The sequence below is a fragment of the Argentina anserina genome, chromosome 4 (genome assembly GCF_933775445.1).
Source record: "Argentina anserina chromosome 4, drPotAnse1.1, whole genome shotgun sequence".
NCBI classification, from domain to species: domain Eukaryota; kingdom Viridiplantae; phylum Streptophyta; class Magnoliopsida; order Rosales; family Rosaceae; genus Argentina; species Argentina anserina.
Genome location: NC_065875.1, coordinates 26,240,186 through 26,253,220, shown reverse-complemented (window position 1 = coordinate 26,253,220; position 13,035 = coordinate 26,240,186). Strand labels below are relative to the sequence as shown.

At 38.6% G+C, this 13,035-nt stretch overlaps 3 protein-coding genes across 3 annotated transcripts; all 3 read left to right on the top strand.

Moving 5' to 3' along the window:
• The first annotated feature begins 139 nt into the window (after nucleotides 1–139).
• Nucleotides 140–964, top strand: LOC126791322 (blue copper protein 1a-like). The gene is made up of 2 exons (XM_050517761.1): nucleotides 140–322; nucleotides 438–964. The coding sequence occupies exons 1-2, from the start codon at nucleotides 157–159 to the stop codon at nucleotides 734–736; spliced, it is 465 nt and encodes a 154-aa protein (XP_050373718.1). The 5' UTR covers nucleotides 140–156; the 3' UTR covers nucleotides 737–964.
• An 891-nt stretch (nucleotides 965–1,855) lies between these two features.
• Nucleotides 1,856–2,917, top strand: LOC126791316 (HMG-Y-related protein B-like). The gene is made up of 2 exons (XM_050517754.1): nucleotides 1,856–2,023; nucleotides 2,120–2,917. The coding sequence occupies exons 1-2, from the start codon at nucleotides 1,940–1,942 to the stop codon at nucleotides 2,621–2,623; spliced, it is 588 nt and encodes a 195-aa protein (XP_050373711.1). The 5' UTR covers nucleotides 1,856–1,939; the 3' UTR covers nucleotides 2,624–2,917.
• A 1,818-nt stretch (nucleotides 2,918–4,735) lies between these two features.
• Nucleotides 4,736–10,463, top strand: LOC126791294 (phosphoglucomutase, cytoplasmic). The gene is made up of 18 exons (XM_050517728.1): nucleotides 4,736–4,997; nucleotides 5,759–5,840; nucleotides 6,279–6,334; nucleotides 6,491–6,604; nucleotides 6,739–6,801; nucleotides 7,083–7,199; nucleotides 7,321–7,421; nucleotides 7,509–7,568; nucleotides 7,677–7,776; nucleotides 7,876–8,030; nucleotides 8,107–8,202; nucleotides 8,555–8,618; nucleotides 8,741–8,822; nucleotides 8,928–9,103; nucleotides 9,186–9,262; nucleotides 9,367–9,499; nucleotides 9,940–10,056; nucleotides 10,139–10,463. The coding sequence occupies exons 1-18, from the start codon at nucleotides 4,926–4,928 to the stop codon at nucleotides 10,208–10,210; spliced, it is 1,737 nt and encodes a 578-aa protein (XP_050373685.1). The 5' UTR covers nucleotides 4,736–4,925; the 3' UTR covers nucleotides 10,211–10,463.
• Nucleotides 10,464–13,035: the final 2,572 nt, after the last annotated feature.

Sequence of the window (13,035 nt, the reverse complement as noted above, 5' to 3'; positions counted from 1 at the left end):
ACCATAGGCGGTCTTGAATTCGACACTTCCGATGAGATCTTGTAACACAAGGAATGTTATAAATAGAGCCTTCATCTCTCCTGTTTGGTATCCCAGTCCAGGAGTGATCACCATACTCGAGAAGAAATACTGTCAACGCTTTAGCTAGTAGCTCTAATGGCTTTGAACAAACTAGTCCTCCTGATTGCTGCTGTTGTGATTCTGCTTCCTGCAATCGCCATGGCGAAAGATATAGTTGTCGGAGGCGATAGCGGCTGGACACTGGACTTCGATTACCAAGCTTGGGCCAAAGACAAAGTATTTCAAGTTGGTGATACTCTAGGTACCGATTTCTTTCATTTGCTTATATCATGAACATAAAATCTTTCATGTTATATGTGCCTTGTGATTGAAGTTATTGTAATAAACTAACATGATCGAGGTTGATCATTTTACAGTGTTCAAGTACACACCTCCGGCACACAATGTGTACAAGGTCGACGGAACTGGGTTCAAGGATTGCACCAAACCGGCAAAAAACGAAGCACTGACAAGTGGAAATGACAGAGTAGACCTGGCGTCCGCCGGAAAGAAATGGTATATTTGCGGCGTGTCCGATCACTGTGATCAGGGCATGAAGCTTAACATCACCGTTATGGACAAGTCTTCGGCTGTTCGTTATGAAGCTCGGATCATCTCCTCCGGTATTCAAGTCTTCGTGGTGGCCATCATTGCCATCTTAGCACTTATGGTGTGATCCACTCTTAAGTCTTAACCATATTTTTATTCAGCACATGAATTATGATCGATTTTTTTCACTTTCAGTTTAACAATAAGGAATTATGAGTGAGGGCAGATTCAAATTTTGCCTACTCGTAAGAGAATTATGTTTGTTATAATGTTTAGTTCACTTTAGCAGTTGTTCCAGTCTATACACTTGTCCTTAAAAACATAGTTAGAATGGACTCATTGCAATTTAGTGGTTCTACATGCCTCGGGTTATAAAAGTAATTTAGCAAGTAAATTTAGATTGTTTCCTACTTGCCAATCAAATCCGAGATTCTTATAAACTGAATTTGAAACTTGAACCTACATCACAATTAAGTCGACCCAACTTAAACATAACAAAAATCAGTTTACCCTCAAGTCGTTTTCACTTTTGAAGATTAGGGTAAAAAGACATGACGCGTGTCCCTCATGAAGATTAGATCAATGTCAGCATTAACCGTACTTAGTAGCTGACCAGTCTACTAGTGTGAACAGTAACAGTAAAAAATTCCAGCAAATTAAGTAAAAAAAGGGGTTTCCATGGCCCCACCATCTGAAGCATCACACATGTCTATCAGCAGGCATCCCTTCCAATCTTGAATCACTCTCAGCAATTTTGAGAAAAGCGTACGACTCGCTGGTCAACTCCAATAGCAGCCGCCTGATTTGCCGGTCCACATACTTCTATCATACACTACAACACACAGGATTAATCCATTCCTTAAGCAGGGCCCCACCTTCCGCACTCGGATGATCCCAATTTGAATCTTGGGAGAAAACCAAAACCATGAGGCGCCACGTCACCACGCCATCCATTTCAACCTTTCCTTTCTTTCACGGTTTTGGCCAATCAAAAACCTGAGCCCACGAAAGTAACCAAACCAGACGCCTATGATATCCTCGCCCCAAATTATTCAAAAATATTAAGGGACACTTCCGTAACTTCACCACAAAACACAGACTTCAAAAACCCCGCCATGTCACCGATCCGCGTGACCCTTAACAACGCAGTTTCCACCGTCGGATTACACCCAAAACAGCCGTCCCCGACCCTTCGATCTCACTCAGGAGGTCATCCCCTTTCTTTTTCCCTCGACCAGATCGTCTAGAAAACACACCTTTTAAATTCTTGCTCCGCACAACTCTTCTCAATAGTCTCACTCCAACTCTCTCCCAGACCAATCAAGCTCTCATGGCCACTGAAGACTCCACCGACCCTACTCCGCCGGCTCCGGCACTGTCCGACCCAGCTCCGGCCCTCCCGGAGTACCCAAAGGTACCCCTAATCCTCATTAAACAAAGTTACAAACCCTAATTCCCAGCTCAATTTTTGCTTAATTTGTCAGTTTCTAACTTTTTATGTGTGTTACAGATGATTATGGACGCGATCGAGGCCCTTAATGAGAGCGAGGGGTCGAACAAGACTTCAATAGCGCAGAAAATCGAGTCCACCTACAGCGATCTGCCGGAAGCTCACCCAACCCTTCTAACCCACCACCTCAACCTCATGAAGCAGAGCGGCGAGCTCGCTTTTGTCAAGAACAACTACATGAAGCCCGACCCCAACGCGCCGCCCAAGCGCGGCCGTGGCCGTCCCCCCAAGGCCAAGGTCCCGGCTCCCGAAGGAGCCGCCGCAGTGGTGTCCTCGCCTCCCAGGCCACGTGGCAGGCCTCCCAAGCCTAAGGATCCGTTTTTCCCGCCCCCAATTGTGAAGAGCTCGACCTCAAGCGGCTCAGGCAGGCCACGTGGACGCCCTCCGAAGAAGGCCAAGACTAGTCCGACTTCGACTCCTGCTTCGGCTCCGGCGAGTGGGGCCCCTAGAGGGAGAGGCAGGCCACCGAAAGTGAAGCCCTCCGTGGCTCCGGTGGGGTGCTGAGCTCACAGTGAGAGAGAGAGTGATAGAGAAGCCAGGATTGCGTTTTAGGTTTTTAAATTTTTTTTGGGTTAAATTTTAGGGTGTGTTTAAATTTAGTGCTGGGGCTAATTAAGGGGTTTAAGCTTCATTGGCTTTGTTTTTAATTTTCAACGTGTTGTTGTTCATTTAGGTTTGAGGGTGGCCGGAATTCTGAATCTCGGGTTTGTAATGTGACTGTAATTTCATGCCAGTGTAAATTTGATCTCAGCGGCTACTTAAGCTTTTTCTGTGGTTAATTGATTCTAAATTGTCGCTGTTTTTGTTTGCTCTTTTAACTCCGAATTTGACGCGACTTTAACGCTTTTGGCTTTTAACGTGCTCGGGCGTGGTTGGTTCCTTTTGTGGGATACATGTGCTTTCCTTGCTTCATTCAGTAAAACAGTTATAGTAAAAAAGTAATTAATGCAAGTGGTTAAAGACTGTTACTGATGAAGGTAAGGACCCGGATTTCCTAAATAGATCAACTGTTGTTCAGAGGTTCAAAATGCATCCAAATAAGAGGACTGCTTGCCTGTGTTTGGACAGAGATATCTAGTTTGAATGGACAGCTGATCTAATAATGGTTTTCATTTATTAAAAAAAAACATTTTGCATTCTACCAAATGCAGTCAGATTATTATAAGATATTCGTAAACCGGTAGGATAAACCTCGATTTATTGCAGCACCATCAGTCGACCTCGGTGCAAGGTGGATTGCAATGAGTTATTATGCATCGGATTATAAACTTGGTTGAATCATGTGGACATTATGCGACTCAAACGTAAAAACATCTAAGTAACGTGACAGTAACATGTTTATTTTCTTACCATTTTGATAGGGAACTCACATTTGGTTGAATTCGATAACCTAGTTTAGTAAACCATTTGAGACATTGTATTGAATAAAAGTACACACTTTCACATCTAAGCAATACTTAACGAACCACCCTTTATCAATCCACCTAAGACGTACTTTACGTATTAGTCTATGCGGCATATACACCACGCGATCAGTGGCGGAGCCAGAAGCGTAACATTACTGGAGCACACATACAAATGAAATAGTAATAACAAAAAACATAAAATTTTGAAAAATTATATATATAATACTCGTGTTTGAGTTGAGAGTGAATACATGTTGCTACTATGCATTTTAATTCTATACCAAGTTTCCAAATTACTGAGAAGAATTGTCATGTTTATGACAGGCTACAAGCCAAGATAAGGAAAAGGAAAAAAGAAAGATTGACAGAAGATGGGATCGAAACCTAGACCAGATAGATGACAAACATTAGGCTAACCATTACACTAAAGTGGGGCACTGTTACCCCCAAGTAAAATATAACTACTAAACACAATTGGGGCACGTGACCCAGTAACTCCCAACGTCCCTCAGCCTCTGCACGCGAAAGAGTATTTTATTAAATAACATGGTTTTCAGATTTTGTCACATAGGCTACTGACACATATGTAAGACTATAGGCTGGATTTAAAAAATATAGTTCACCTAGCATTATTCTTTACATTGAAGTGATTGAACCATGATATTGAGCCATATGTAATTCAAAGTAATATTGATAGACATGTTTATGCGAATTCGTTTGATAGTGAGTCATACAAATTCATCATGTGATTGTACTATCTTTTATTCATGCATATCCAATTCTTTTTTATGTCGTGCAACTTTTTCTAAGTTGTAACTTGTTTTATTTCGAGCAGTTTCTTCCAAATCAATTCTCAAATGTACTCGGTATATGAGATTACAAGTAAAAATGTCTGATGAAGTATCCTTTATGGCCAAACCAATAAGCAAATTATTAAAAAGAAAATTGTATCTAATCAAAATTTACCACCATCATCAATTCAATATTCTTCGAAGAGTCTAGTCGACTTTCCCCCACAGTTTCATCCAATAGACGCCCGACGCGATGCGAAACATCCTCACCGGACATTCAACCGTGCGAATCGTTCTCTTCTCATTTCGGACGGATATCTCGGCCATGATCGCCCATCACCACGGTGCCCTTTCGCCACGTGTCTGGGAATATTACACAGAATCTTTCTAGTACAAACGTCACCCGATCCCAAACTCATTCACAAAATCGAAAAGAAAATAAAAATTGTAGCGTAAATCCTACACTCTTGGCCACCTTTCGTTCGCTTCAACAACCTTTCGTTATAAATCTCCACACTCACCTCTTCCTCTCTATCTCTCCACCTGTGTGTCACTCTCTACTAGTTTCGCTCTCAATTTGAGCCGTGCTTTGTTTCTCCGGCACCGGAAATGTCGATCAAGCGAGTCGAGACGACGCCGTTCGACGGCCAGAAGCCTGGAACCTCCGGCCTCCGCAAGAAGGTTCGTTTTCGTACTCTTTCAATTCTTGATTAAATGTTTCCGAAGCTCGATCTATGTAGTTGCGGCATTTGCTTACTCTGCTCGTTATTCGATTCGGTGAATTCGCACTGTTTTCTTTGATATCGTAGTAGCTTATCATTGGATTAGTGATTGGATTTGTTTCAGTTTGACATGTATTCGATCAAATCTGTTAGCTGGATGTGTGTGGTTTTTGATTTGTTGTGGTTTTCGGATTGAAGTAGATCATAGTTGTTGTTCAAAATGAGAATTGTTTGAAGTTTTGGTTTAGATGGATAGTAGTGTTGTTCTGGTTTAGATGGATGAATGTGATGATCACTCTATTAAGTCCTTGAGCTGATGAGAGTATCTGATCATGATTGCTGTTTCGCCGGAGATAATAAGAAAGAAAGAGAATAAATTATTTTGTGTAAATGTTACAAGAGAATTCGATCCTTATAATGAGTCCACTGTGTTCAATCTCTATATTCCACGTAGATCTTAGAAATGTATACGCTAGGCAATGTTAGCTGTGTCATGAATGAATGAAACACAAGGAGGAGTCGATCAGTATTTCATGGTTTTGTATAGGAGTGTAATAAACAACTTTTCAAATTCTTCGATTTTTTGGCCTTTTTTCGGCTCAATTTGTAAAAACTAGAAGGAAAATTATATAATGATTATAGAGATTGCATGGTAGGAGATGCATGTCTTTCATGAGTGAAATTTGCGACTGAGCTTCTGTGATGTGTGGTACTTCTCAGGTGAAAGTTTTCATACAACCCAATTACCTGCAAAATTTTGTTCAGTCAACATTCAATGCTCTTCCAGCAGATCAAGTGAAAGGTATATATCGTCTTCTTTGCTTCTAATTACATTTTTAACATATAAGGTTTCGCGCACGCGCGTGTCAACACACAATTGCATAATTTAATCTGAATTTAAAAGTCAATTTTTGCTAATAAGGCACTAGCTGGTGTACGTACCTCTGTTGAATTTTACAGGGTTCTGCTTTTATCATTTATTGGTAAAGATCATCGTTCTTTTGTGTGCTAGGAAGTAAAGTTAGGCATTATGTTTTCCCTGAATAGATAGTTTGGCATCAGGTTAGAGTGTTAGACTAATTGCATTTTATGGTAGAGGTAAAATGTTGGCAAGTTTGCAAAGTCTGTTGCAACTGTTGTATTCTCTATTATGATAGAGAGGAAGAAACAATTGTGAACTAATTATATACCTACTTTTCAATCTTTTAATATTAGTTTATCATTTTTTTTGATAATGCAGGTGCTAGACTTGTTGTATCTGGTGATGGTCGCTACTATTCAAAGGAAGCAATTCAGGTCATTTTGCTTTTCACAATGTTTCACAATGCATATTGTTGTGCTCTCTCTCTCTGTCTCTGTCTCTCTCTGTCTCTCTCTCTCTCTCTCTCAGACACACACACACATTTCTTCTAGTGAAAATGTCCTATATTCTGATTTATTTTTTCTTGACAGATCATAATCAAGATGGCAGCAGGAAATGGTGTAAAAAGTGTTTGGGTTGGTCAAAATGGATTGCTATCTACTCCTGCTGTATCAGCTGTTGTACGTGAAAGAGTTGGGGTGGATGTAAGTTATTTTTTCTTATAATATATACGCTTGCATTCATTATTGTTACCCTCATTATTATTATGTCTCTTATTCTTCTTCTTGATAATGTTTTGGTATTGAAACTGGTTCGTATGTTTGTGCTTTGCATCTAGGGATCCAAAGCATCAGGTGCATTTATTCTCACAGCCAGTCACAATCCAGGTGGTCCTAATGAGGTAGGTGATGTTACTTATATTGAGTTAGAGAAGCTATAGCTCAGCTGATATAATAAGTTAGGTACTAGATTTTATTTAGTTCCAACTTCCGAAAGACTGATAGTAGGATGGTTCTTGTAATAGGTGATTTGAAATTTGAAAAAGTAACAATATGATATGCTACATTAACAATGAAAAGCATCAAGAATCATTATACATGGTACTGATTGGAAAAATCCTTTTTATTTGCTTACTCTTTTTTTTGTAATTTAGCAGCTGTTTTTCATTATTTCTGATTGCAGGATTTTGGGATTAAATACAACATGGGGAATGGTGGACCTGCTCCAGAGTCTATCACTAATAAGATATATGAGAACACAACACAAATAAAGGAGTACTTGACTGTGGATCTACCTGAGGTACTCTTACCTTGAGCTCAAGTTTGTTAAATTACTATGCACTTATGCAGTATCCTTTTGAACTCTTGACATTGCATTTTCTATGTACGGTAATGACAGAGCTTCATATGTCTATGCACAGGTAGATATCACTAAACCAGGTGTAACCAGCTTTGAGGTTGAAGGGGGGACTTTTACTGTTGATGTTTTTGACTCTGCAAGTGATTACGTGAAACTTTTGAAGTAAGGTTTTTCTGCTTCTTTTGTTTGATTGCACCAATGTTGATGCCATAACATAGTTTTTATCACTTATTATTTGTCATTTTCCAGGTCCATTTTTGACTTTGATTCTATCCGAAAACTTTTATCATCTCCAAAGTTCACATTCTGGTATGTAGATTGATTCTAGCTTTTATCATTTTGTTGGATGAGTTCTTTTGGAAAGACTCATTGTGCTGAGTGGCTCTGTCACTTCTTATCTGTATTGTGTTGTTGAAGTTTTGACGCACTACATGGAGTTGGGGGAGCTTATGCGAAACGTATTTTTGTGGAAGAGCTTGGTGCAAAAGAAAACTCTTTACTCAACTGTGTACCCAAGGTACTATGTTCAGGACAAGTTGGATTATGTGTTGACTCTAATCTCATTTGGTTCATATCTGTAATGCCGTTTTGCTTGTGATTCACTTCATGAGAACAGGAAGACTTTGGAGGAGGGCATCCAGACCCAAATCTGACGTATGCAAAGGAGTTGGTTGCTCGTATGGGTTTGGGCAAATCAGATACTCAAGATCCTCCAGAATTTGGTGCTGCTGCTGATGGTGACGCAGATCGCAACATGGTCCTTGGAAAAAGGTAGTATCAACTTATTAGTGTAGGTTTTTTCTTGTCTTTAACTTGCATTAATCTCAACTTCTCTTTCTTTTGTTAGGTTTTTTGTTACACCATCAGATTCTGTAGCTATCATTGCTGCAAATGCTGTTGAAGCCATACCTTACTTCTCTTCTGGTCTGAAAGGAGTTGCCAGGTACCTTACTTCTCAGTTTCTTTTGTTTCTCTGCAAAGTGGTTGAAACCATATGGTTACCCTGAAACCACTTTATTGATTACATAAACAAGTCAGCAAGTGCTTAGGTGTCCTGATGGCCATGAGGCTGTCGGTATATTTGTTGATTTCTGAAGGTTAAAAATGGTTAACAATAAAGTAGGGGATATGAATTTAGCTCAGAGTATTATGCAGTAGTTCAACAGGCCAATCTCTTGTTATCAAAACATTGTCAAGTCTGAAATTGATTTTTAATGAGCAACTCTCTTTTGGATATATCCTTTTAATGCCTATCCGTTGTTGATCATGATCTCTTGAACTTTTTCCACTTGTAGGAGCATGCCCACCTCTGCTGCCCTAGATGTTGTGGCCAAACATTTGAATTTGAAATTCTTCGAGGTAATCTCACTCAAATGTCATGATCCCCTCTGAATACCATCGCTTCACCTAAATTCCAGGTTCTGTGTCTGAACCCCAAGCTGCTGGCTGAAATATTTTATTTTATTTCCCTTTTATGCTAGGTACCCACTGGTTGGAAATTCTTTGGTAATCTAATGGATGCTGGTTTATGCTCAATCTGTGGTGAAGAAAGTTTTGGAACTGGTCTGTGTTTACCTTCTTTTTATCTAATACTATTCAATTAACATTTGGAATTATTGGAAACTGTTATGATCGTATTGCAATGTCATTTGTTATGTCTTTTGATAGGGTCTGACCACATACGTGAGAAAGATGGTATCTGGGCAGTCTTAGCTTGGTTATCTATACTTGCTTATAAAAATAAGGATAACATTGGTGGGGACAAGCTTGTTACTGTTGAGGACATAGTTCGGAAGCATTGGTCTACCTATGGTCGCCATTATTATACTCGATATGACTATGAGGTATAAAATTAATTTTTGGTGTATTTTTCTTTTTAATACAGAGCCATATAGTGTACTTATCAATTTATGATCTTTCTTGAAGAATGTGGATGCAGGGAAGGCAAAGGACCTGATGGCATCTTTGGTGAATTTGCAATCTTCCATCCCTGAAGTCAATAAGTATGTCTTTGCAGTACAATATCAGCAAAATTCCATGGTCAATTGTGCATACTCTACTGGTTTGTTTCCTTTTCTGAACATACTGGTGCTGTTTATTTATACAGGATTGTGAAAGGCATACGCTCTGATGTCGCAAATGTTGCTGGGGGTGACGAATTTGAATACAAGGATCCTGTTGATGGTTCCGTCTCTAGTCACCAGGGTATCCGGTACTTGTTTGAGGATGGATCACGATTGGTAAGTTGACTTTGCTTTTGTTAACAATTTAGCCATTTAATCTGGATTTATAGGACCTTGTCATTAGAAGGTTATTCCTGCTAGGATACTGTTGTTTCTGTTTGCTGAAAGTTATATTTTCTTTTTTTATCTGGTGTAAAATAGGCACAGCTAGATTTACAATAAATTACTTATCTGGTTTGATTTAAAGTAAATTCAAGATATACAATAAAATACATATGGATCACGAAAGAAAAACTATTCTTCCAGGAAATCAATATTTACATTAAAACCAATATCCTGCTTCGCCTTTCTTTTATTATCTGCATAACTTTTTAGAATACTTTATATAAAATATAAAAAATATATGGAAATTATGTTTGCTAAATTACTTTGTATATCACTACATGCACTTAAGTTGATCTTTTTTGTTCTTTCCCATTGCCTGAACATGATTGCAGGTTTTCCGCCTCTCTGGCACTGGTTCAGAAGGTGCAACCATTCGTCTCTACATTGAACAGTATGAGAAGGATCCCTCAAAAATTAATAGAGAATCTTCAGAAGCACTTTCTCCTCTTGTGAGTTAAATCTTCATCTTACTGGGTCATTATTAAACTCTTTGGCCAAAATGATGTCAGCTGACTGATTAATTATACACAGGTTGAGGTTGCTCTTAAGCTTTCCAAGACGCAAGAATTCACCGGCCGATCTGCCCCTACTGTTATCACATAGATGGAGAATCCTACAATCACATTAACGCTGTGATTTATGTTGCACATCAAGAACGACCTGAGCTTGGTGGGCTTAAAATGTAATAATAATACGACCCTATAGTAATCTTTGATGTTTTCAGCAGCCTTGCTACAGCCGGCAAATGAGTCATGATGAGTAAAAGTACCTCTCGATATAATTTTGATTTTCAGAATAATGTGAATTAAAGTAATACTTTGCAATGGTATATTTAGTTCGTCCGTGCTTTATCTTACATTCTTCTTACTCACAAGTTACAACAGCTTGGTGGGGAAGGTTGGACCAGAAGTCCTTGTTTTGCAAAAAAAGAGGTTACGACTGGCTGTTGTCAATTGCATTATGTGGTACTGGGAAACTCCAATACATACGGGAATTACAATCTGTCTTGTACTAAAGTCATATTCGCGTGGAGGTTTCCTTCGTCTTAATTATGTTCGTGTGTTCTTGCCCGTTATAGTGTTATGCATTGCAGTTTCCTTCTGGAAGAAGTCCAATTATATGGGTGGTAGCCAGCGCGAGCAAATGAGGTCCTCGAGTTTTCTGAATAAAGTTTTTGTAGTTTCTAGTTGACGAGTAGTGAGAGTCTCGCGTTTGGTCCCAATAGGTTACTATACATTGATGTTGAAACTACTATATCTTAAGAAGGTATCAAACTATTTGCAAAACTGTGGGTCTGTTTGGAATTCCGCTACACTGTAGCTTGAAAAAGGTCGTAACTAAAACATGTTGTAAACCAATGTGGATTTGGCTTTGTATATTAACCACGTACAGTATATGGTTTACAGCAGGCATGGGTTAATGATCTGTTCTAACACACAGCAAGACCATGATGACCAGTGTTGGCAATAACATCGACTAAGAAATTCGCGTCCTTCACATGCTTGAGAGTTGAGACAAACAATTAATTGAGAAAAAAAAATGATGACTCGATAATTGAACCACTGATTTGATTATCTACGGAGTTTGTATGTCACATGTTATACGTACCGTACATAGTCACCTTCCAATTTCATTATCAGTAACACGGTTCGTGTTGACTATGAGCCAATGTTCTCGAGTTATACTTGTAGTGGTACCTTATGTTAAGTCAAAATGTTTAAGAATATCTACAACCAAATAATGCACACGATAATCGAAACAAGTAATGCATTATTTTTTACCTTGACAAAACCAATTCATGCAAAAGTATATGTAGAAGACTTGATGACAAGCTATATGGTGACTGATAGAGCATAATTATACATTATTTGTGTCATATTTCTCTATACTTTACTTGTTAGTTTAGTATATATTCTAGTTATTTACTTTCTTTATTTGTTTAATAGGTTTTTCGAAAAAATAGGAAGAAAGAAAGAAAAATAGGCATTGAAAGACAAACTGAGGGAGTCTGCCTATGCAAATCAATGAACTTCAACAGAGCACTGAGAGCAGCTCAGAACGAACCAGATTACGATCTTTATATTCATGGATAGAACGGAAGTCTAGTTTTCATAACTTTTTACGATTCATCAATACCTATTTTATAAAGGGAGTTATGCCCGATTTAGTACCCAAATGTCAGTCTGCGCATGAATCTGAATCTTGACGAAATTTTATGTTACGTGACCCAAATGACACTGTAACGAGTTTGTGATTCATGACCCGACTTGTATAATGATGCAGATGATGGAGAATTAAATGAGTTGGCACCAATCAGAATGTCCGAAGGAAACCTAAAACAAAAAAGATTTGTGGAATGAAACTTATATAAAAGAGAATCTATATGTCTCTGTTTCCTCTCTCTCTCTCTCTCTCTCTCTCTCTCTCTCTCTCTCTCTCTCTCTCTCTCTCTCTCTCTCTCTCTCTCTCTCTCTCTCTCTCTCTCTCTCTCTCTCTCTCTCTCAGGAGCTATGCCTCTCTTTTTTTATTCTCATTGTTCTTCTTATATTATGTTTATTTAGGTTTTTGAAACATTGCATTTTTCTTAGTTAGGGGGCTGCTTGAAGCCCTAGACATGATCCACAAGATCGTTTGAGATTTGGTTTTAGTTTCTTTTAATTCAAGATGAGACTTTGGTTTACTACTTCATTGATGAAGCTTGTATGCTTTGAGTGCATGCTTGGTATGCATGTTAGGGTTCTATTACTTTGATTGTTTGATGCATGTGTCAATATTGGACTCCTCAAACTATCTAGGAAAGCAATTGTTAGCTTTTGTAGTTAACATGTAAACTGAGTCCTAGGTTTATCATGACGCTACTCTTTTAGACCTTAATGATCTATGCATGTTAAATCTAATAAGTGTACCTTTAGGTTGCATTGCTTGGGAATAGTCTAGGTGTAGAGCACTTCCTACCTGGCGTATGAAATAAGAAAGAGTAATAGGTTGTGTTTAAGCGTACTGAGCCAATCTGAGCATCTTCATCTAGATTAATTGAATTAGGATCGAACAAATTGTCTTGTGTGTGATTGTTGCATCTTTCCTAACTAATTTTTTTATTTTTGTTTTTCAAACCCAAAACCAAAATCAGTTTTTGTCACTTTTCTGTCCTCTGTTTTCCCATATTTCATTTCTATAGCAAACGAACTCCAAATATTCTGAAATTTTGTGTGTGAGTCCATATGTGTGTCTAGTATGTCTCTGTAAAGTTTCATAATTTTATGAATAGTTTAGATTAGGTTTTCAATTAGGTTTTCGACTGCTGTTCAGTAGGGACAGTGGTCGCTTTTGTGACAACTTTAGAGTAGTTTGATTCTAGTCCTCTGTGGGAAAGACCCTTATTTACCCTCGCTACAGTTGACAATTTTAAGTATGTGAATGAGGAAAAT